The 21907-nt window shown below is 38.6% G+C and overlaps 1 protein-coding gene across 1 annotated transcript in view; it reads right to left on the bottom strand.

The window, feature by feature from the left end:
- LOC149200555 (DNA polymerase zeta catalytic subunit-like) overlaps nt 1-21907 on the bottom strand; it is a 97643-nt gene that overhangs the window by 12687 nt on the left and 63049 nt on the right. Inside the window, exons 6-7 of the mRNA XM_089400977.1 lie at nt 15327-15620; nt 14828-15159 (exon numbers count right to left, since the gene is read on the bottom strand). Coding sequence (XP_089257103.1) covers nt 14828-15159; nt 15327-15620 — 626 coding nt within the window. The remainder of the gene's footprint in view (nt 1-14827; nt 15160-15326; nt 15621-21907) is intronic.

The following is a 21907-nucleotide window of genomic DNA, read 5'->3' as shown; positions in this document are numbered from 1 at the left end:
ACCGTGGGTTCAAAAATTACCCAGCTGCATGTATAGGGCGATGGAGTTGATTGTTCCATCTTTCATCAATGATTGCCCAAATGGGCCCATACTTTGCCACTCTATCCTTGTATACCGTCTTATTTGCTCCTTTGCTTGATCCATAGCCTCATAAATGAAGCCCATAGCCAACCTTTCCCCATCCACCAACTGCAACACCTTAACTAGTGGCTCAGCAAGCTTCACAATCTCTGCTGCCTTTCTCCAAAAAGTTTCTTCATGGACTTTCCTTTTCAATTCTTTGCCTTCTAGTTTGCTAGACCAATTGCTTTGATTCCATTCATCACTGGAAAACATCTTTTGCAAGTTTCTATGTTGGAAAGCACAGATTGCAATGTCAAAAAATGTGTAGCAAATCTAGTGATGGCAGGCCTAATAATATCCTTGCCCCCAGTGTGTTTCCTCATGAGGCTCAAAACCAATGTATGATTGTAGATAAATTTTGCTATGCTTTTGGCATGATCTATAGTGTTTTTGACCCAATCTAATTTTCCAATATCCTCAAGCATGAGGTCTATGTAATGTGCAGCGCATGGGGTCCAAAAGATGGTCTTGTGCTTTTCCTTACCAGCAAGAACATAGTTAGAGGCATTATCTGTGATGATTTGAACGACATTAGCCACCCCCACCTCCTCAACAACCTGATCCAATAGCTGAAACAACAAGTGGCCATCTTTTACCTTATCAAATGCATCAACTAATTTTAAAATCATGGTTCCCTGTGGGCAGAAGACAAGAAAGTTTATGATGGTATGGTTTCTTTGATCAGTCCATCCATTTGACATGATGATACACCCTGTTCTTGCCCATGAGTCCCTGAACTCTTGCAAATACTCATTAATGGATTGAATTTCTTTCTGCAATCGAAACCCCCTTAGCTCATGCATAGTAGGGCCTTTGAAGCCTTTTCCAGCAGCATGTATGGCATCAAACATAGGCTCATAATATGGTGAACGAGCAGCATTAAAGGGGATATCAGCATCATACCACCATCTAGCTATGTACTCACAAGCAGTCTCCCTCAATTCTTTCTTCCAATGGTCAATGGTCATCTAAAGTGGGCTGCATTTGAGTTTTACTAACTTCAGGACCATGTGCATCTAATGGAGAGGAGGGAGTGAAATAACTTTTGATAGTCACATCACCATTTTTCATTCTACCCTTTCCCTTATCTTGAACAAAACCAAAAGAGGGAGGAACATATCGGAAAGGGTTGGACGTATCAGTTTGAGGGATAGAGGAAGAACCCTCAAAATCATAATGGGGGTTGGCATTGGCAGCCATCATTTTTTGTATCTCCCTCTTCCTCCCAATTTCCGCCTGTATGTCTCTTTGCCTAGCCTTATCTTCTTTAAATTTCTCAAAGCTGGCCAACAAATTCTTCTTAATCTCCCCAATTTCTGGTGAGGTACATGGGGTAATTTGGCCTCTAATCCCTGCCAAGTGTTGTTTCAGCCTATTAATGCCCCCGGGACCTTCCTTAATTTTCCTATGGCAAAATTTGCATTGCATTTGACTATCAACCATTTCAACATATGCCCAAGCAGGATCTCTTGCTCTAAGTGCCATTTTTTGACCAGAAATGAAAGCAAACAATCTGAAAATGAAAAAAAAAAAAAAAAAAACCTTGATTCAATGTTCATTTATTTGACAAAAAACACTCTCTAAGATTTCTAGATATGCACCTTAAATTTACTAAGCAAAAGCAGATTTATAGAGATGAAAAAAAATACCTCCAGGCACAAACTGCCTCCTCAAGCTTGCTCCAAGAATCAGCTCCTCAATGCTGCTCCAAATGGCTGCCCAAGAAGCTCCTCACTCCAACTACAATGCTCCTCCAAGACTCCTCACTGCTGCTCCAAAACAAGCTCAAGAACTGCTCACTAACTCTCAAAGAGGACTCTCACTCAAATGCATAAGATTGTTGTGAGTGAATGAGAGCACTTGGGTGTGTTAAATAGGGTTTGGGGGGGGAATGGACCCCAAAAATAATTTAGCAAATTCATATAACTGCTTGGAGTCCAAACCAACCAAAAAACAATTTAAAAATCCATTAAAATTTTATAAAATCGTTGTTTGACGTGATGCTGGGCGGTTTTTTGTGACTCGGCCGAGTCATAACGGAAACGGCCGAGTTGGCCGAGTCAGCCATGACTCGGCCGAGTCATGGCTGACTCAGCCAGTCGAACCGTTCCAAAGGCCGGGTCATGGTAATAGGCAACGGCTCCGATCAACCCGGCCGTTTCGGTTTCGAAACGGCAGTTTCTTAAAACAATGCTACCCACGTCAGCCAGTCTTACTACTCCTCCTCGAGGCCCTCGTAGCAGGGTCTAATCCAAGAGGCTGGGTACCTCGAGGATCCCACCCCTCATCGCCTATAGTCCACCAAACTACAACTCGATGTCTCCCCACTTCTGCTCAAGTGGTGCGTGTGCACTCATGGCACAGTCATCGTCTGTCAAAACTTCCTTCTCTGCCCGTGTTGGCACTGCCTTAGTCTCGGAATGCTCTCCCTTACTCTTCTTCCTTGGACACTGGATCGCATAATGACCCAGCTACCCACAGTGGAAGCACTTGATCTTGGAGAGATCTTTCTTCTTTCGCTTCTCTTGCTTTCCCTTAGATGCTAGGGCCACATCTTCCTCCTCCTACTTGACTTTGATCCCATTGTTGCTGCTACCCGTCTTCGACTGTCGTTTGATCTCTTTCTGGTGAAGAGTTGCCCACATCTCGTCACAAGGTGGGAGAGTCCCTCTACCCAGTATACTCTAGACAAATACCTCTCAGTCTTCTGAGACAGCATTCAGAGCTGTCCTCACCATCAGCTCCTAATCCAATGTCGCCTCTATAGCAGTCAACTGATCTCGGATCTCATTCAATCCTCCGATGAAGGTGTCAATCGGTTCTCCTTTCTTCATCTGATTCGACCTCAACTAATTCTCAAGCAACATTCTCCTTTGCACAAAAGTATGCTGGTGCAGCTTCTTGAGAGCATCCCACATCTCAAATGTCGTTTCCTTCTCAGCTATGTGTGGTACTACATGATCCTTGACCCCATCAAGGATAATTCTGTTTGAACTCGCCATCGCCTCCTCGTACTTGTCATTATCATTAGGGTCAACTGAGATAGCTATTACCTTCAAGGTGAAGTTCTTGACACGATTCCTGTCAAGTACGGATAAGCTTTTGGCCTTCTAGACTGCGAAGTTCGACGCTCTGTCCAATCTATCCTGGTGTCTTACTCCGTGTAGTGCCGTGATGCTCCTCTACTTCCCTCCTGGTAGTTCTCTGATCGACTCCTCTGAGTCTCTACTTCCAGTTTGGAAGTTCTCTTCTAGACTCCCTCTAAGTCCTGATTTCCCTCCTGGAAATCCTTCTGTCGTTGTCGAGATGCTCCCTACTCTGATCGTCTTGTGCAACCGCACCACTGATCCGGGTTCCTCGGCTAGAAACCCTCGGTAGCAACTCCTCTGGCCTTGCTCTGTCAGGTACTGTTCTGACTACAGTACCTCACCAACTCCACTCTACAATATTCCCACAGCCTTCTAAACCCCAGCAACTTGAAGGTGAGAGCTCCTAGGCTCTGTGCAATCTCGGCACCAGCAATCCGACCTCCTCAGCCAACTACGTTAGCCTTCCCAGCTACTGTGTGAGGCTCCCTTTGCCCCCTTAGCTTTTGCACTGCCTCTTCTCGGCTCACCCTTGATGACGCAAGCACTGTGTCACCCTTCCCTTGTTGTTGCTCTACTAGAACCAACTTCTGTCACCTCAAGACAGTTGTTTTTTGCTGCTATTGCTCTGCTCGGCTGATGTCCTTAGTCCTCTTGTGATATGCAATCACGCTCTGGTACCATGTTGAAGTTTCTAAGTTTACTTAGAAACCCTCCATGCACTTTATATGATTTATTCCTACCTACTTGATATTTTACTTAACAAGTTATTTACAATGTAAATATTGAAAATAAACACTAGTGCATGCTCAACATATTACAGATCAACAAATAAAAGAAACAGAAACAAACACACCATATGACACCATTATTTTTGGACTAATGTCCCCGCAAAAACCCAATGTGGGAAAACCGGTGCAGCGATCTGAGGGTTTTCTTATTAAGCAATATCAGAGTACAATTTGGGTGCCAAAACTGGCCTACCCAACAAAGAACTTCCTTGGCAGTAATACCTCTCAGTTTCTGACAAATCTCCTGGCTGAAACCTCGGATAATCCTTCCAGCAGCCACTCAGCACAAATCTGCCCCAAAAACCCCAATGTCAGCCTGTCTTTGGACTGCGTCAACCCCTCTCTGCCCCACACTGGACCTGTGTCACCCCGGATGGGTCTGCATCAATCCTGGGAGACCTTGCATCAGCCCTCTCGCCCTCTGCGTCAGCAACACTAGCCTCTTTGAGGCTCTGTGCAACTCCTGGTTGCCTCTGCATGGCCCTGCGTGAGCCCTGGCTGGCTCTGCATCACTCCCCTTGGCTGCTCTCCCGGCACTATCTCTGGCTCTTTGTACTCAAATGCCCCTCAGTTGCATCTCCCGATCACTAATTCTATCTCTCTTAACAAACCCCGCTCTAGAGAATAGAATGACTGCTCACTCTGGTGTATTCTCCAAGTGAACCTCAAGCCTCCTCTTATAATTTTCATGTTAACATATCAACAGTTGAAATTAAGTCCCTAATCAACGGCTAAGATTAGATCTGGCTTGATCCATCTCTTTTGGACCATTCTAACACAGTTTCATATTAATCCTCATTAATATTTTATTTTCCCTAAGTTTAGACATAGCGACTCCATTAAAAATATTAATTATTTTAATATCTCCTGAACTGTTTAGAATCTGTCCAAACCCTTTCTGGGTATTGGACATCTCATGTGCCCCAACCTCTCCATCAATTTTGGTGGCTAGAGCACATCTGATGCTACCCCAAATCAACAGTCGAATCAAGAATTGATGGTGAGAACAACCCTGAATGTAGTCTCAAAATACTGGGAGGTGTTTGTCCAAAGCATACTAGGCAAGGCGACCCTTCCAGATTGGGAGGAAATGTGGGCTACTCTTCGCCAAGAAGAGATCAGAAGGCTAAGCAAGGCGGGAAGCAGCAACAAGGGGATCAGAATCAAGAAGGAGGAGGAGGTGGATGCTGCCCTAGCATCTGAGGGAATGCAGGAGAAATGGAAGAAGACGGACCTCTACAAGGTCAAATGCTTCCACTGTGGGGAGCTGGGTCATTATGCGACCCAGTGTCCAAGGAAGAAGAGCAAGGGAGAGGCCTCTGAGACCAAGGCTGCGCTAGCGAGGGCGGAGAAGGAAGTGGAGACAGAGGATGATTGTGCCATGAGTGCACACACACCACTTGAGCAGAAGTGGGGAGACATCGAGCTGTAGTCAGAGGGACTACAGGCGATGAGGGGCAGAATCCTCGAGTTACCCAGTCTCTTGGATTAGACATTGCTACGAGAGCCCCGAAGAGGAGTAGTAGTGCTGGTGGATGTAAGTAGAGACAAATGCGGATGGACCGAGAGAGGTAGCTACAGTGCAGGATTCTCAGGACAGCGTGAGGCAGCAGTGCGAGAAGCACAGCGGTGCTACACCAGTGCAGGATGGCACAGAGAGGTGTGCAACAGTGCGAGATGCATAGAGTTGTTGCAGCAACACAGAGGTCAGAGAGGGAGCACTTGTGAGTGACAAAGGGAGCTCCAACATCAAGAGTGTTTCTAGTCTAACAGAGATGTCAGAGTTGGGAGATCAGTTGCTTACTTCTCAGTAACTAAGTTGCAATGCAACAGTTAGCAGTGGTAGTGCTATGGGCAACATGATGCGGCATGATGAGAGGGGTTGCAGTGCAGATGCAGCTGTGGCAATGGCAGGGCCATGGGCAGCAATACGGATGCAGAGGGAGTTGCAGTATGGATGCAGCAGTGGCAGTGGCAGGCCATGGGTAATAGTACAGGATGTTGCAGTGCAGAGGATGTTGGGCAGTGGGCCTAGCATCAGCACAAGGACCGATGCCAAATGATCAGAGTGATGCTCAGTGAGGAGTATTACTAAAGCACAATCCTCGCTAAGAGGGAGTGCTGATTTGGGGTAGCATCTAATGTGCTCTAACAACGAAAATTGGTGGAGAGGCTAAGGCACATGAGATCTCCAATACCTAGAAAAGGTTTGGGCAGATTCTAAACAGTTTGGGAGATATTAAAATAATTAATATTTTTAATGGAGTCCCTAAGTCTATATTTAGGGAAATTAATATACTAATGTGAATTAATATAAAACTGTATTAGAATGGTCCAAAAGGCATGGATCAAGCCAGATATAATCTTAGTCGTTGATTACAGACTTAATCTCGGTCGTTGATTTGTCAACGAGAAAAGTATGAGAGGAGGCTTGAGAGTCACTTGGAGAACACACCAAGAGATCAAGATTTCGACTTTCTGGGGATGGGTTTACTAAGAAAGTTGAGAGTGATCAAAGTTGCAACTGAAGGGCAGTGAATACAAAAGCAGAGAGGCAGAGATAGCACCGAGAGGATCAGCGCATTAGCCGGAGAGAGGGACAAAGTAGCGAAAAGTTCACGCAGAGCCAGCCAGGGCTCACACAAAGCTGGCCAGGAGTTGCGCAGTGCCTCAAAGGGCCAGCATGGTTGACGCAGAGGACCAGAGGACTGACACAGTGCCTCCAGAGGCTGACACAGGCCAAGCCAGAGTGATGTTGGGCTAACATTGGGCGACAGAGAGGCTGGCGCAGTCCCTAGAGGCTGACGTTGGGGTTTCGTGGGGCAAATTGGAGCTTTGGAGCTGTCGGAGTGTTTATCCGGGGTTTCAGCCGTAATATCTGCTTCTGAGTAGAGAGGTGCTACTGTCGAGATTTTTCTCTGTTGGGTGAGCCAGATTTGGCACCCAAATTGTATTTTGAAACTGCTTAATAAATCAAACCCTTAGATAGTTGCACCGGTTTTCCCGCATTGGGTTTTTCCAAGGACATTAGTCCAAAAATAACAGTGTCACTTGTATGCTTGTTTTTGTTTCCTTCGGTTGATGATCTGTAATGTGTTGAGCATGTTCTTGTATTTATTTCCAGTATTTACATGGTAAATAACTTGTTAATTAACAAAACAAGTAGGTAGGAATAAATCAGAAAGTACATGAAGGGTTTCTAACGTGTTAGACTTAAAAATTCCAACATAAACAAGAAGGCACGTCTAAGGAGGAATGACCGCTCGTGAAAGGGTGTTTACCTGGCTATATATACAAGACCCTCACTCTCAATTGTATCATCATTCTTATTCATACATTTTATATATATTCTTGTATCCTCAATGGGGATCTACATATTCCAAGTCTTTTGGAGTATTTAACTTGAAGAACGAACTTTGTTCGTTCCATTTGGTATCAGAGCCATTCGATCCTTTGGCAAGCTCAACCACTGCACAAGAGTCTCGTTCTCCGATCCAGGCCTTTGGCCATCAAGCACGTCGCCATTGTTGTCGTCAAGATTGAAGCATTTCACTACACCTTTGGAGTTTCTCTGTTGCTGGCCCTTGGCCATTTTCTTTTAGAAAAAAAAAAAACAAAAGGAAGGTATTAAAAGAAAACAAAATCAAATATCTATAAAAAAAAAAAAATCAATATTCCACCAAGACTTCGGGATTAGGAGACGCGGGAGTAGGGAGATGCACGAGGGGGACGTGTGGGTGCACCCTCAAATTTTGGGAAAATTTAGGGGGGACGGTGGGCACGTCGGGGTTTATAATTTGTTTTTAAATATATATATATATATATATATATTTCAAATTCATTTTCAATAATGAAAGTATAAATACAATGATACATACATAATTGAATTAAGTAATGAAATACAATGATCCATACTCATCATCCTTACTAATACATACATGATTCATCCATAGACCATGAGATTCAATAATAAAATACTCTGATACATATTCATCATTCAGTTTTTACCATTCTAGAATCTACATGGATTTAAAAATTAAATTCATCATTCATCATTCTAGATTCTAAATTGATTTAAAATTAAAATTCATCATTCATCATTAGAATCTAATTAGTACTAAGCACAATAGACTATAATAGATACTGAAATCTAAAGACTGGAATAGTAAATTGATATAACTAACCTCAAAAATATGGAGTGATGAGTCTAAAAGTCACTCTAAAGTACACAGAGGGCTTGGTGCTCTTGATTAAATACTAATTCCATACCCTTGTACACGACAAAATGCAATGGGAACATTGCAATCCATCGAATCTTGAATTCCTGAAAAATGTTAAGTCCGTTGGATTTTGAGTGAGATCTAAAATTCTACTTTCTCCATATGAAATCCAATGAGGTCGGAACCACTCTCAAACATCCTGAGTCATTTCATGGTAATGTTAAAAATTTAAGTAGGGAAATATGATCAAATACTAGTTTTCCCCTGTCATAAATCATTGTTTACAACCAAAATTCAGGGGGGACACATAGCCCATTTTGAGGGGGGACACCCAAACATCCCCCTTTTGGGGAGTCGGTCCCCCACATCGGGGAAACATCTCTCCTTACATCTCCCCACATCTCCCCAAAAGGGGGACATGGGGAAACGTTTCCCCAAATGCCCCCTCATCCCTGGTGCATGGGGTGCGAGGGTTGCGCACACCCAACCCTGGGGGACGCGTCCCCGTGGAACACTGAAAATAATTATTATTAATAATAATAATTACTATAAAATTAAATTAAATTAAATTAACAAAAAATAAAAATAAAACAATTAAAAAACAAATTTTATCAAAAAAAAGTATTATAAAAAAAATGAAAAAAAAAGTTACATATAAAAAATAAAAATAAAATAAAATATTACCTGGCCGGCCTGCACAAGGAAAAACAAAGATCATTGTAATGTCATTCAAGTTTCCTTGACAGCAACCTCCGCCAGTTTGTCTCATGCCATCATCAACAGCCACCAACAACCACCATCATTCTTCCGTTGTTCATCTGTTCGCACATCTATATTCAATACGTCGTTACCTATCACTGTCCTGAGCCGCCAACTAACATAGCCTTGACCGCCACCAGTCAATCCACCTTTACTCAAGTTAATTCATCGTCCGCTCGTGACCACCATTTTCAATCGAAGTCATCCAACGTCCCTCCACCAGAGTTGCAATCGTCACACAGTCGTTCCACCCCAAACTACCGCCAACCTCAAGTTGATTATATTGCATAGCCACAGTGAGCCGCCAATATCAGATTAAATAAAAAGGTGAAAAAAATTGTGTGTTCCTACAGCGGCCGTACACAGTGTTGTTCATACACAGTGGTCTTCACTGCTCGTACACGACTGTTGCAGTACTACGGCACATTCGGTGATAGTCAGGTGCCCTATTATGAATAAAACAATAACCGTAAACTTACTTGTGTCGTGCAATCAATTCAAACTATTTTCACTTTCCGTTTCTTGCAAAATTGTTATGTGAACAGTGATAATTGAATTTTCGACCGGCCATATTTTACCATACAAACGGCATTTTTCAAGCCTATAATAGTCATTACATACCATCTAGTTTGGGTAGTCGTGGATATAAGTTGTGACTGTCGAAGAGAATCAAAACAGCCCTTGCCTTGTCTTCACATTTCTTTTTACGTGCTTTTCCATTAGGAGTAGTATGCTTGAAGGTGAATAGCCACCATTTCACTACAAGGGTGACTTTTCAAAAACTCATTAAAAATTTGTACCTAATTATTCAAAGAGTTAGAAGGTTATTTGGGAAAGTTAAAAGTGAATTATTTATTAATCAAATTGATACCAAGAAATCACTAAACAAGGCCCATACAATTAAAAATCAGATTCCAAGTCCTTGTAAAAGTTGACTTATTAGACATTAGATACTATAATATAATGTGAATTATCATAAGAGCTATAGAAAGAAGAAAGAAAAAGGTGAAGCACATTAAAAAAAACAAAACAAAAACATTATATATATATATATATAGTTAAAAAAAAGGTAAGCATTATTAATATTAGAAGCCAAAAGTATACAAAATTATTTCAAGGAAAAAAAATATTAAATATTTCTTATTAAAAGTTGAAGGGGTAATAAAGTGAAGTCCTATAAAGGGATTACTTAAAACCCTAAGTTCATCTTGACAAAGCAAAATGGAGTTAATCGCTAACGAGAAAGAAATTGAGTCTAATTCATAAATGAAAGAGGGAATATTTCCTAAAACTTTTAGTATATGTGTTGGTGCACTATTTAAAATGAAAGGTTCACTTGCGGGAAATGACGTTATCATCTCTATTGATCCTACTCAAAATAATAATTATGTTAGTACTAAATGTGCTAACCAATTAGTGATTTTTGAATCAAATATAATCGAAACGAATTTTGTTGACACAAGTGACAAACAATACGACATAAGCAATCTACAACTAAGTATTGGAGACTATACTTTTGTATCGCAATCCACCGTTAAAACTTTATTTTGTGACAATAGTGATATAATTATGGGTTCACCCTGGATTGAGTCACTAGGAACTGTTATCCTAAATATGAAGAAGAAGTTTTTGACATTTTCATACAAAAAGAAAAATATAACATTACAAGATGTTACAGTGAAGCAAGATTCCATAACACCAGAAGATATGCAAGATATCGCAAAAGTAATTTCTCAAGAAAGTAAAAAAGTAATACAAAATATGCAAAGGGAAATTGACAAAATCACCACTGACAAAAATGAAGAAGTTACTCGCCTCAAGGATCACAACGATAAATTATTAACGCAAATTAAGAAACTTTAAAATGACAAGAAAATATTGAAAAGCAAACTAGAAGAATTCAACACTGAAAAAGTATCGAAGTCTTCAGACGTAGTTGACCAAGTTGAAGAAAGAGGAATGAAAATTGATCCAGTAAATATCATAACTCAAGAAGCTGCCAACCCAGTTGAAGGGAAAAAATATTCATATGTTGTAGTTCAAATGATGAAAATTCCAAGTGAAGGTTCTGTAATTAAATGAACAACATCAGTTTCTGAAGTAAATCAAGAAAATTCCAGACGCAGGATAAGCGAAAGTCGAACCAAAAAAGTTCCCTATCGACATCTGAATCATGAGAGTAGACAACTCAATCAAGTTACGTATTTGTACCATTCAAAACATAAACAACAAATTGATGTTCCGAAGAATATTGAAGTAAGCTCAACCCAGTATAGTGATAACAATTCATCACAAATTTCTAGTAATCAAAAGATTCCACAGCAGATTAATTTAGGATGGTCAAATCCCTTCTCAGTTCGACAGTTTTATTTATTGCTCCACAGATCATATCGTCTTGTATCAACAAAGATGACAGTTCCGAGACAAGAAGACACCCAAAGCAAAAAAGGAGATCAAGCCTTTTAATCAATAAGCTTTGAGGACAAAGCTTTTTTAAGGAGGAAGGCAATGTTACGAATAAAATATATATAAATAATTGTAATAATGATTAGTTAATTAATAATTAGTTAAACAAAGAGGCATGTCTAATGAGACATGACTGCTCGTGAAAGGATGCTTACCTAGCTATATATACAAGACCCTCACTCTCAATTGTATCATCATTCTATTCATACATTTTATATATATTCTTGTGTCTTCAACGAGGATCTACATATTCCAAGTCTTCTGGAGTATTTAACTTGAAGAATGAACTTTGTTCGTTACATAACGATGTCTTATATAGCAGTTGTTACATAATGTATGAGGATAGAAAGTGTAGATGATTGGACGTGGTAAATGTACTAACAAAGTTCTAGCCATCTAAGGATAGAATGTTAGTTTTTATGAATGACATATATACAACTAGAATTTTTGGTCAAAACCCTCAGTCTGATGATTGGCATTGAGAATCATATATATCGATCCTAGTCATTAGGGTTTGAACTCAAAATCCTTTCAAGAAAAACAAAAGGGGTTGGAAATGAGAATCCAAGGCTTGTGGATTGGTTGCTTCCTCCTAAATAAAGGATCCTTAGATTTGACATCTTAATGTTGAGGTTGATTTGCAGGTTGGATTCAAGAAGAGTAAAGATAAAAAGCGAGTTGATACACTCTCAAAAAGGTAAGTAACTTGTATTTCTTTTATTGATTTAATCATTACTGACATTGGATTATTTATGGCTTGTAATCCCTAGTTAGGGTTTGAAGAATAAAATCTAAGGTTTATGGTCCAAATTAAGGAAACACTATCTCCTTAATGATGTGGACTAGTTAATGATGAACTCAAAACCCTTTCAAGAAAAACAAAAGGGGTTGGAAATGAGAATCCAAGGCTTGTGGATTGGTTGCTTCCTCCTAAATAAAGGATCCCTTAGATTTGACATCTTAATGTTGAGGTTGATTTGCAGGTTGGATTCAAGAAGACTAAAGATAAAAAGCGAGTTGAAACACTCTCAAAAAGGTAAGCAAATTGTATTTCTTTTATTGATTTAATCATTACTGACATTGGATTATTTATGGCTTGTAATCCCTAGTTAGGGTTTGAAGAATAAAATCTAAGGTTTATGGTCCAAATTAAGGAAACCCTATCTCCTTAATGATGTGGACTCGTTAATGACATTGATGATAATGACGTGGATTCACTGATGATGTTGATGATGATGATGATGACGTGGACTCATTGATGATGTTGATGTTGATGATGATGATGATGATGATGATGATGATGTGGACTCATTGATGATGTTGATGATGTTGTTGATGATGATGATGTGGACTCGATGACGTTGATGATGATGATGATGATGATGAGTGGATTCATTGATAATGTTGATGATGTTGATGATGATGATGATGATGATGTGGACTTGTTGATGACGTTGATGTTGTTGATGTTGTTGATGATGTTGATGATGATGATGATGATGATATGGACTCGTTGATGATGTTGATAATGATGATGTGGATGTAATGGTGATGATAATGCAGACTCCTTGATGTTCTTGATGATGTGGTTTCCTTGATGACATGGACTCTGTGAACTCTTTGTTGATGATGTGGACTCCTTCATGACGTGAACTCTTTGATGATGATGTGAATTTCTCGATGACGTGGACTCCATGATGATATTGATGATGTAGACTCCTTGATGACAATAATGATGTGGGCACATTAATGATGTGGACACCTTGTTGATGATGTGGACTCATTGAGGATGATAATGATGTGAGCTTGTTGATGATCTGAACTCATTGATGATGTAGATGATGTGAACTCATTGATGATGAACTTTTTGATGTTGTGGACTCCTTGATGTGGCTCCTTGATGATTGTATGAGCAAACTCAACTCCTTAATGATGTGGACAAGATTGGCTAGAGCTCAGAAGGCTAAGGTCAAGAGGGAGCTGATACACTCTCAAAATATAAGTATTATCTTGATTGTTTTATTTCATTATGAGTCTCTTGGCTTGCTTGGTTGTTCTTGTTCTTCCATAGCCTCCTAGTGAGAATTGCAAGCACATAATGGAGACTGCCAAGGTGTGGCAATCGTTGGAAATGATGGAAGTCTAAGAACAATGTGACAAGAAGACTCGTGATAGGCTCTGTACTAAGATAGAGCAGACAAGATCAGCCTAATTGAAGCAAGTTTCCATGAAAGTGGCTAGAAGTTTTGAAGACCGATGCTGACCTAGATATGTCATAGATGAGCCCATGATTCTTCTGCTATATAGAGGACTTCTGTGTAAGAGGGAATTGCTTTTGAGGCATGAGCCTAGTGATATCTTTGGCACAACGGATTGTGAATCCATCACATCTCCCTAATGAATGATTTGAAGAAGCTGCAAGACACTAATGTTGATTCTCTGATTGGTCTGTTAATCTATCTGCTGATGTTTGTTGCTGCTGAAGTCTATTGTTATTTGTTGGGTTTGATTATGGTCTACTGATCCTACTATGGCTGTTGATGCTTGCTTCTGTGAGAAGCCACAAATTGTCTGCTGAACTCTATCATGGTTGCTGATGATTGCTTCTGTGAGAAGCCACTGCTGAACTAATAACAGCACTCAGGCAGTTAGAACCACACATCAACTATAATTAGTAATTACACTCAATAACTGGAGTCAAAACCTGGGTTGACCATAGTAGCCACAGTTAAACCTTGGTTAGCTCTAAATATATTCAAGCATTGATATACAGTTATTCATTGTCATCGCTGGCATTTCTCTCTCACAGAAGACAACTTTCTCATCATCTTCTGTCAATGACATGATTTATAAGACCCATCAAGATTTACTGTTGGTAGAGTTCATTTAAGGCGGGCGAGGCAACCCAGATAAGTGCTAATAGCAGCATTTAGTGAGTGTTTCATATGCAATGATCTGTTGCATCCTAAAGCATCAAAGTTAATGCACTCACTTTGATATAGAGGGGTCATTTTGGACGAGTTAATATTCCTGCTTTCTTTGCCTTTCCTCTAGAAACTGAAGTCTTGTGGACTGCTTCTCTCAAAAAGTGATACTTCTCTTTGAAATGACCATGTTTATAATTTATATTAATACATCTTTACTGCACTTCTGCCAGCACTAGTTAGGAACACAATAATTCTACAGTTCTAAAAACAACCAGTGCTTATAAATTTATAAATGACAGCTAATTTAAGGTTACAACATTCCAGTTCTGTTTCATTTTGCTTTTACTGACACTTTTTCTTGACCAAACATGTCTACCTAATATTTGAATGAAAATGAAACTGAAATAAGAAGACAAAAGAATCTCGAGACAATGATAAAACTGAAAATAACATACCTCAATGCTCATAAGAGTCATTTGTTGGCCAGCCCCAACGCTAGCAGGATCATGAAAGCCAGTCTGACTTAGTGGTGTCTGCTTGGCCCCTGCTGGTGAAGGAGCTGAAATCTGAGAAATATCTTGCCAAATTCTCGGTGACTCTTGATGGCCAATTTCTTTATGTAACTTTGCATTTGTCAACCTTTTTATTGGATTGTTGACAGGACTGTTCCCATCTCCAAATTGAAGTTTCTTTGAAATGTCATGTATTTGGAGGTGCTTGGAAGATCCAGAAGGCATCCCTTCACACTTATGGTTGTTGAATGAAGAGCTAACTGTACAATCTTTATCTGTTAAAATAAGGTTTTTGGATCCATTTAGTCCTGCTTTACTTGAAGATATGTTTCTGCAAATTGAGGGTTGTCTGATCCACTCATAAATATAGTAGTATCCTCATAGTCTAAAGAAGAAGCTTTAAAATTTTCTAAGGCATTCAAATGCCCTTTGTTTTGCTTACCATTAATATGACTCTCAGCTACTCCAGTATTTGGCAAAGCAACTGGCTTATCATTGTCTACTTGTGACAACCACTTTATTATGGCACATGTGGATGGTGGTGGCTCCGAAGGAGTCAAAAGATATAAGACTGAACCATCATTTTGGTAATGGGTAGGGATACCAACTACAGTGTCTGAACCATGACATGGACCCCAAAATTCTTTGCCAATATAAGACTTCTCATCCAAACTCCTCACTCGATCTTTTCTTTCCATGAAAAATGGGCGAAGATATTTGGCTTCTTTAGATTTAACTGCATGGAACATTCCCTTTATAGTCACATCATTCAGCATCATAAAAAGTAATACAGCGGAGGAGCCACCATTTATAATTAGAGAAATTTGGTAGAGCATGAAGTGTGATTCCATTAACTCATAGCTAGACCATCCTATGGAAAGATAAGAATTGAAAAAGAGAATAAGAAACCTCTCTACTGTGCTACAGACAAGAAAAACATTCAACCATAATCTTCAAAACAGTACCCAAAACTAGTTAGCATTGCACATTTGCATTGGTATTTGATTGATAAATCTGACGAGAATAATAAGATCAAATTAACTATCACTAGTAGTGCTAGGTTTGAGATCTTGTGTGGTCAAAGAAATGAAGTCAAATGTTGCCCTCATTGACTCAAGCTTCATGATTATAGAAGATAGAACCACTAGATTTCTTGTAAGTGCTATGAGTTGCATTAAATCATCAGCCCATGGCCTACCACGCCCACATTCTGTTGATTTCAGGTAGCATCAGATGTGCTCTAAGTCTCAAATTTTGCAAGGAGGCTTGGGCACATGTATTCCAAAGAACCCAGAAAGTGTTTTGGGAAATTCCACCTAGAGACAATTTTATTAAAATAATTAATTATTTTTAATGGGACCCATTGTCACACAAATTGTCTGCGCAGCGACAACGCTCAAACCGGGGGCTGTCACCGTGATCCCCGACCTCTCCATTTAAGCCGTCTCTCAAGGCTAAGGGGGGTAGACTCTATGGAGTAAAAGAAGACCAACTGTGGACCAGTTGGATTGGGAGACACAACAAGGCAACTTAGCACCTGATTGATTTTAGAAATTAATGTACCAGTGCCTTATGGAATTAATGATTAAATGATTATTTATTAAATGTTGCAAAAATATGAACCTTGTAAAACAATCATTTATCATCAAATATCTCAAGCAATACAAGCTATTCAATAAACTCACAATGCTTTAACAATGATCCAGCAATTAAATTTCTAAAGATTGAATGCTTTAAACAACCATACAATTTAAATGCTAACCAATTACCACTTTCATATAGCTAACTTTAAATAAACATTTAAATGCATTTAACCATAGAAAAGTGGAACATAGATACCACGAAAGACGCTAAAAAATGAATTTTCAAATTTTTTGAATTTTTATATATTTTTTTAATTTTTATATATTTTTTTAATTTTTATATATTTTTATATATTTTTATATTTTTATAAAATTCTAAAATTAAAACAAAACTAAAGTCTAAATGAATAAAACTTAAATCTAAATAAAAATCTAAACTTAAAAAATAAAAATAAAAAGGCTAAGGATTACTTTTTTATGTTTTTGGGAATTTTTTATTTTTTTATATTTTTTATCAAAATTTAAACTTAAATAAGTCTAAAATAAAAAAAATAAAAATGAACCAAAACATTAAAACTAAAATCTTTTATGATTTTTTATTTTTATTTTTATTTTTTATAGTTCTAAATTTAAAATTTAAATAAAACGAAACTGAAAGGAAATAAATCTAAAAGCAAAACTTTAATTCTAAAACTAAAACAAAGCTAATAAAAATATACGCTACCATAACCTAAATAAACAAAATGAAAATTAATATCTAAACCCTAACTATACAAAACTTAAAAATCTAAGCAAAAAATCAAACTATAACCAAAATAAAATATATCAAACTTAAATCTAAACTTGCCAGAATCTGAACTTACCATACGTATCACCTAATCCGACACAAACAAATTAAAAAAAAAAATCGAATTTGTTTTTGCTTGCTGCCAATACAGGTATGTGGATAAAGAAATTCGTGAGGAATGCTTGACGTCAGGCAGAGATGAGAATGAAATGGCCGGAGAAGAGCTGCGTGAGGGCTGGCGAGGCAGCGTGGAGAAGCCGCAGCAACGTGGGCAGCGAGGGAATGCGGATTGCAGGCCTGGACAGCGTAATGGGGTTTGGATACAGCTGCGAGGATGGACAGGATTTGTTTGCAGGTTTTGGTGCAGCGAAGGGGAGCTGGAGCTATGGCAGCATTGAGGGTAGCGGTCAAAATTGGAATGCACAGGCAGAGGGACGTAAATTTAGCACGCAGGATAGAGAAGGGTGCGGGTTTGACAGCAGTGGCTACGGAGATACGACGTGCAGAGGTGACCCAGGATGGCACGCAGGAATGGCTGCAAATAGAGTGCGATGTGAGGAAAGTTGAGATCACGCAGAGAGGAGAGCTGAGAGATAGCATGGATCTGGCAGAACGCTGGAGCAGAGGACGCAAGGCAAGGCCGCAGCCCCCTAAAAAATTTCGGAATTTCTCCTCCAGGGCCTAGATCTGGCTTCAGATAAAATGTTTTCTTCCAACCTGCAACCTGCAAAAACTGAACACCCAGAAATAAAATGTGCAAGGAAGAAACCTAAAACCCTAACAAAAAAAACCAGCTAAATAATTACAGTATTTACAGATTAACGACTCTAAGCAGCCAGATTTATCAATAATCCACAGAAATATTTTCAGAATTTTAAATTTAATGTGAGATGCTTCAGAAAACCTTTCATGCATTCATAAAAAAATTTCAAATGATAAGCCTGAGATCAAAACTGGCTGGGCTCTTTCAGAAAACGCAATCCGAGAGTTGGCTAGTTCAGCCGAGAACTTCCCCTAACGCCCGGTAAACTTAAAATTAAAGATATCCTGCACAGCTTAAATCAACCATTAACATAGAGGGAAAAAACAACAGTGAAATTCAGATCAAATGGAGATACCTGCCATTATATTCAGAATTTAAACTATCATTCAAACCCTAGAGATTAGACAAGATACTTGTGCCTAAATCAATCTTCATCAAGCTATCATCAATGGCTGAAAATAAAATTATGTAGAAAAATAAAACATCTTACAGCACTTCCAAAAGAGTAACACCAGCAAGATTTCAACCCCAAAGTCTTTCTTTATTGCACAAAAAATGATTACAAGAGAGCTTTCTTTAGCACACGACTCTCAGATCAAATGATCTCAAATGACCCTGACACCCTATTTAAAGGAAAATTTCCCAACGGCTAGTTCGAGTGATCCATGTCAAAATGATCTTGACCGTTGATGAGGATCAAAATCCTTTTCAATCTCATCCGTCGAAATTTTAAATGCATTTTAATATATTAAAAATTAAAATTTTGCATTTATTTTCTCAAAATTTTGACTTGATTTTATTTTATTTTTCAATCTTTTATTTATCTTTTTTAATTTATTTTTTAAATTTTATTTTATTTTATTTTTTATTTTTTAGTTATTTTTTAATTTTATAATTTTTTTAATTTTTATTATTTATATTTTTTAATTTTTTATTATTTTTTTATTCTTAGATCCTCGAACTTGGCCTTTGGAAAAATCACCTAAGACCTTGGGACTTATGAGGGGATTAAAACATTTTTTAACCCAAGACACTTTACATCATAACTTTTACAATTTTACATCTCAAGGGGGAAACCCCTTTGACATAGACCCTTATAGACTACCCAGTTCAGCGACACAAATATAATCTAGCAGATCAAGCAATTTGTAATAACCTAACCAAATAGTTAAATTATTTCCAAATTACTTTTACATAGACTCGAAGCACACTACGATTTCCCTAAGATTCTAACGACAAAATTCATTCCGGCTTTGGGGTTAGGCTGAAGGAAAACTCTGCCGATCATGGATCGGTGAGACAAAAAACCTCCCGGAACATAAATTATCACTAGAAAATTAGGTTTTCCTAGGCAATTTACATACATGACTCAGATCTGCTAAGATTATTTACAATTTACACATGCAGGGTGGCTTTACAAAACAATATGATCAGGTTGATGACAATAGTCGAATGGCACGGATACGACGATCAAGCGCTACCCTTTTGTGAAAAAAGGGAGTGTACTGCTATGGGTAGTTGACACGTAGTGGTCAACATCTGGCTCTACTTGGGGACACGTTGCTGCACTGTAGGAATGTGAGAATTCAGAATCTGCATCCATGCAACGCACAACAAAATATAAGTAGCGTCCATCCAAAAATCATCAATAACATTAGGCATAGGAAAGATATAAGCTCTTCATTTATTAACTATCTAGTAACATGAAAAGTAAATCTAATCCTAAAACAGAAATGAAAATGCTGAAAAAAAAACAAGGAGTAGGGTTAGAAATACAGAGGATGCTCCATGGCATCAAATGTGTTCAATATAGTGTATATTGAGCATTTGCCTGCTTTCAGGAAAATCTGTCGGCTGCTTGTCGGATGTGCCATGTCCAATTCTGCATACGGTAGGACTTTCTCCTATCCGAAAATCAAGCTGCTCGCAGCCGTCTGATGCATCAAATCTTCTTCTCATTCTCTTTTTTTTTGTGTTTTTTCTTTATGGCAGGCTGTATCACTGATGACATGGAACTTTCTGCTTCAAAGCTCTCAGATGAAGTATGTAAGATATGCATGACATGTCTTTCTTCATTTTGCATCTGCCCTGTAAAGGATGATGGATCAATCTCACAGGTGCCATGAGTTATAACTTGATCTTCTATGACTGGTGGATTAACTGTGTGAGCATCAACCTAATTATTAATTTCCCTTTTATCCAGGTCACCTTCATTTATCCACTTTTCAATGGAACAAAGGACATCATAATAAGATGGAGCTTGGTGTAGCAGATAATGAGGCTTCTGATCTATTGACATTCCCTAGTTTCTTTCATCCTCTGACCATTATTGAAATTTTTGAACCTGTATTTTAGTGGCATCTATCCGACTAGAGTGTTCAACCTTTATAGCACTAATTTCCCTGGCATGGTCTTCTTCCATGGTCAATAACTTATTCCAAAGACATATCTGATTAGCTTCCATATCTTTTATTAACTTATCGTCCTTTTCCTTTATGGTCATCAAGCAATGCTGAATAGAATTTATCTCTTTCTTATGATTTGCTTGCATGGTCGTCATATTTTCCTCTAAGACTGATAACTTGCTTTGCATAAAACTAATTTTTGTGTCATCATTAGTTTTCATGGCCTCAATTTCCTTAGCATGTTGATTTTTCATGTCGGTTATGTAATCAGAGTGTTTAATTTTCATGATCTCCATCTCCTTATTACGTTTTTCCAGGTGGGTGCATAAAGTTCTACATCATTGGTGTAATTAGTTTGATTGGTCTCCATATTTTTTACCAACCGCATTAGTTCTTGTATAATTTGCTTCTGATGCCCTATGTTGATTTTTAAATCCTTGTGAGACTTCTAGGTCTTTACTTAGCGCGGTTCTTTCTGGATCACTTAGCAACTTTGCAGCATAATATTTTGGATTCACTACATAAGCCAAAAGGTGCAATGGAGTGGTCATCTTATTACACCTTTTGGTCAATATATATTTTACTTCTCTGTAAAAGAATTCATATGGCTCATTCTCCCTAGCATTTATAATCAACCTTATCTTCTCTATCATGAAATCAATGCCCTCATACACCTCTCCCAAATTAGGCATATTTGTGTCAAACATATGGAGCAAATCCACAATTGGCTTAGTAAATGCCAAGAGGTACTTCACCTTATCCCACCATTCATCATCAACAACCAACTTTTTCACTACTTGTGCTCTATCTGAACACAATTGCCTCCATTGATTCCAAAGAGAACTGCATAACATTGATTGTAATGCATCTTTCAACTGCATAAGCCTTGTTAATACTATGATGTGAGAAGAAAAACGAGTCTCAGCAACCTGCAAGTGCCAAATTGCCAATGTTTCAATAAATTAAAAATCATAATTGATTGAATAACTATTATGATTCACGAATCATGACATTTGAGAATCCAATTTACACATTTGAATTTAGAGTCATGGAAATTAGAATTTATGAGATAAACTTTAAAGTTTAGGTACCTTAAGGAGCTCCAACTTCGCAAATTCCCTGTAGATGCCTTAGGACATGTAGTGGTTTGTGATGAATGCTTGAATTTCTTTTGCCTCTTCAAAAATAACTCTAATCCACTCAATTTTCATCTCCATCTTGCTCAACATGAGGTTCAATGGATGTATAGCACAAGGGGTCCAAAAGATGTGTTCATATTTGCCTTCAATAATTAGGCATGTTGGGCTACACAATGTTGCATTGTCAGTTATTACCAGGACAACATTTTCTGGCCCTACCAATTCAATTGTTTCAATCATGATGTAAGCAAAGAATTGAGAATCTTTCATCTGCCCCTGACAATCCATTGCCTTTAAAAACATTGCCCCCTTTGGGCTTTGAGCGATCACATTGATCAAAGGCCTA

This window comes from Pinus tabuliformis, chromosome 2_1 (assembly GCF_031772625.1).
Source record: "Pinus tabuliformis cultivar Carrire ecotype Pingquan chromosome 2_1, CPIR1, whole genome shotgun sequence".
In the NCBI taxonomy this organism is placed as follows: domain Eukaryota; kingdom Viridiplantae; phylum Streptophyta; class Pinopsida; order Pinales; family Pinaceae; genus Pinus; species Pinus tabuliformis.
The sequence above is the reverse complement of the archived record's forward strand: the minus strand, read 5'-3'. Positions and strand labels throughout refer to the sequence as shown.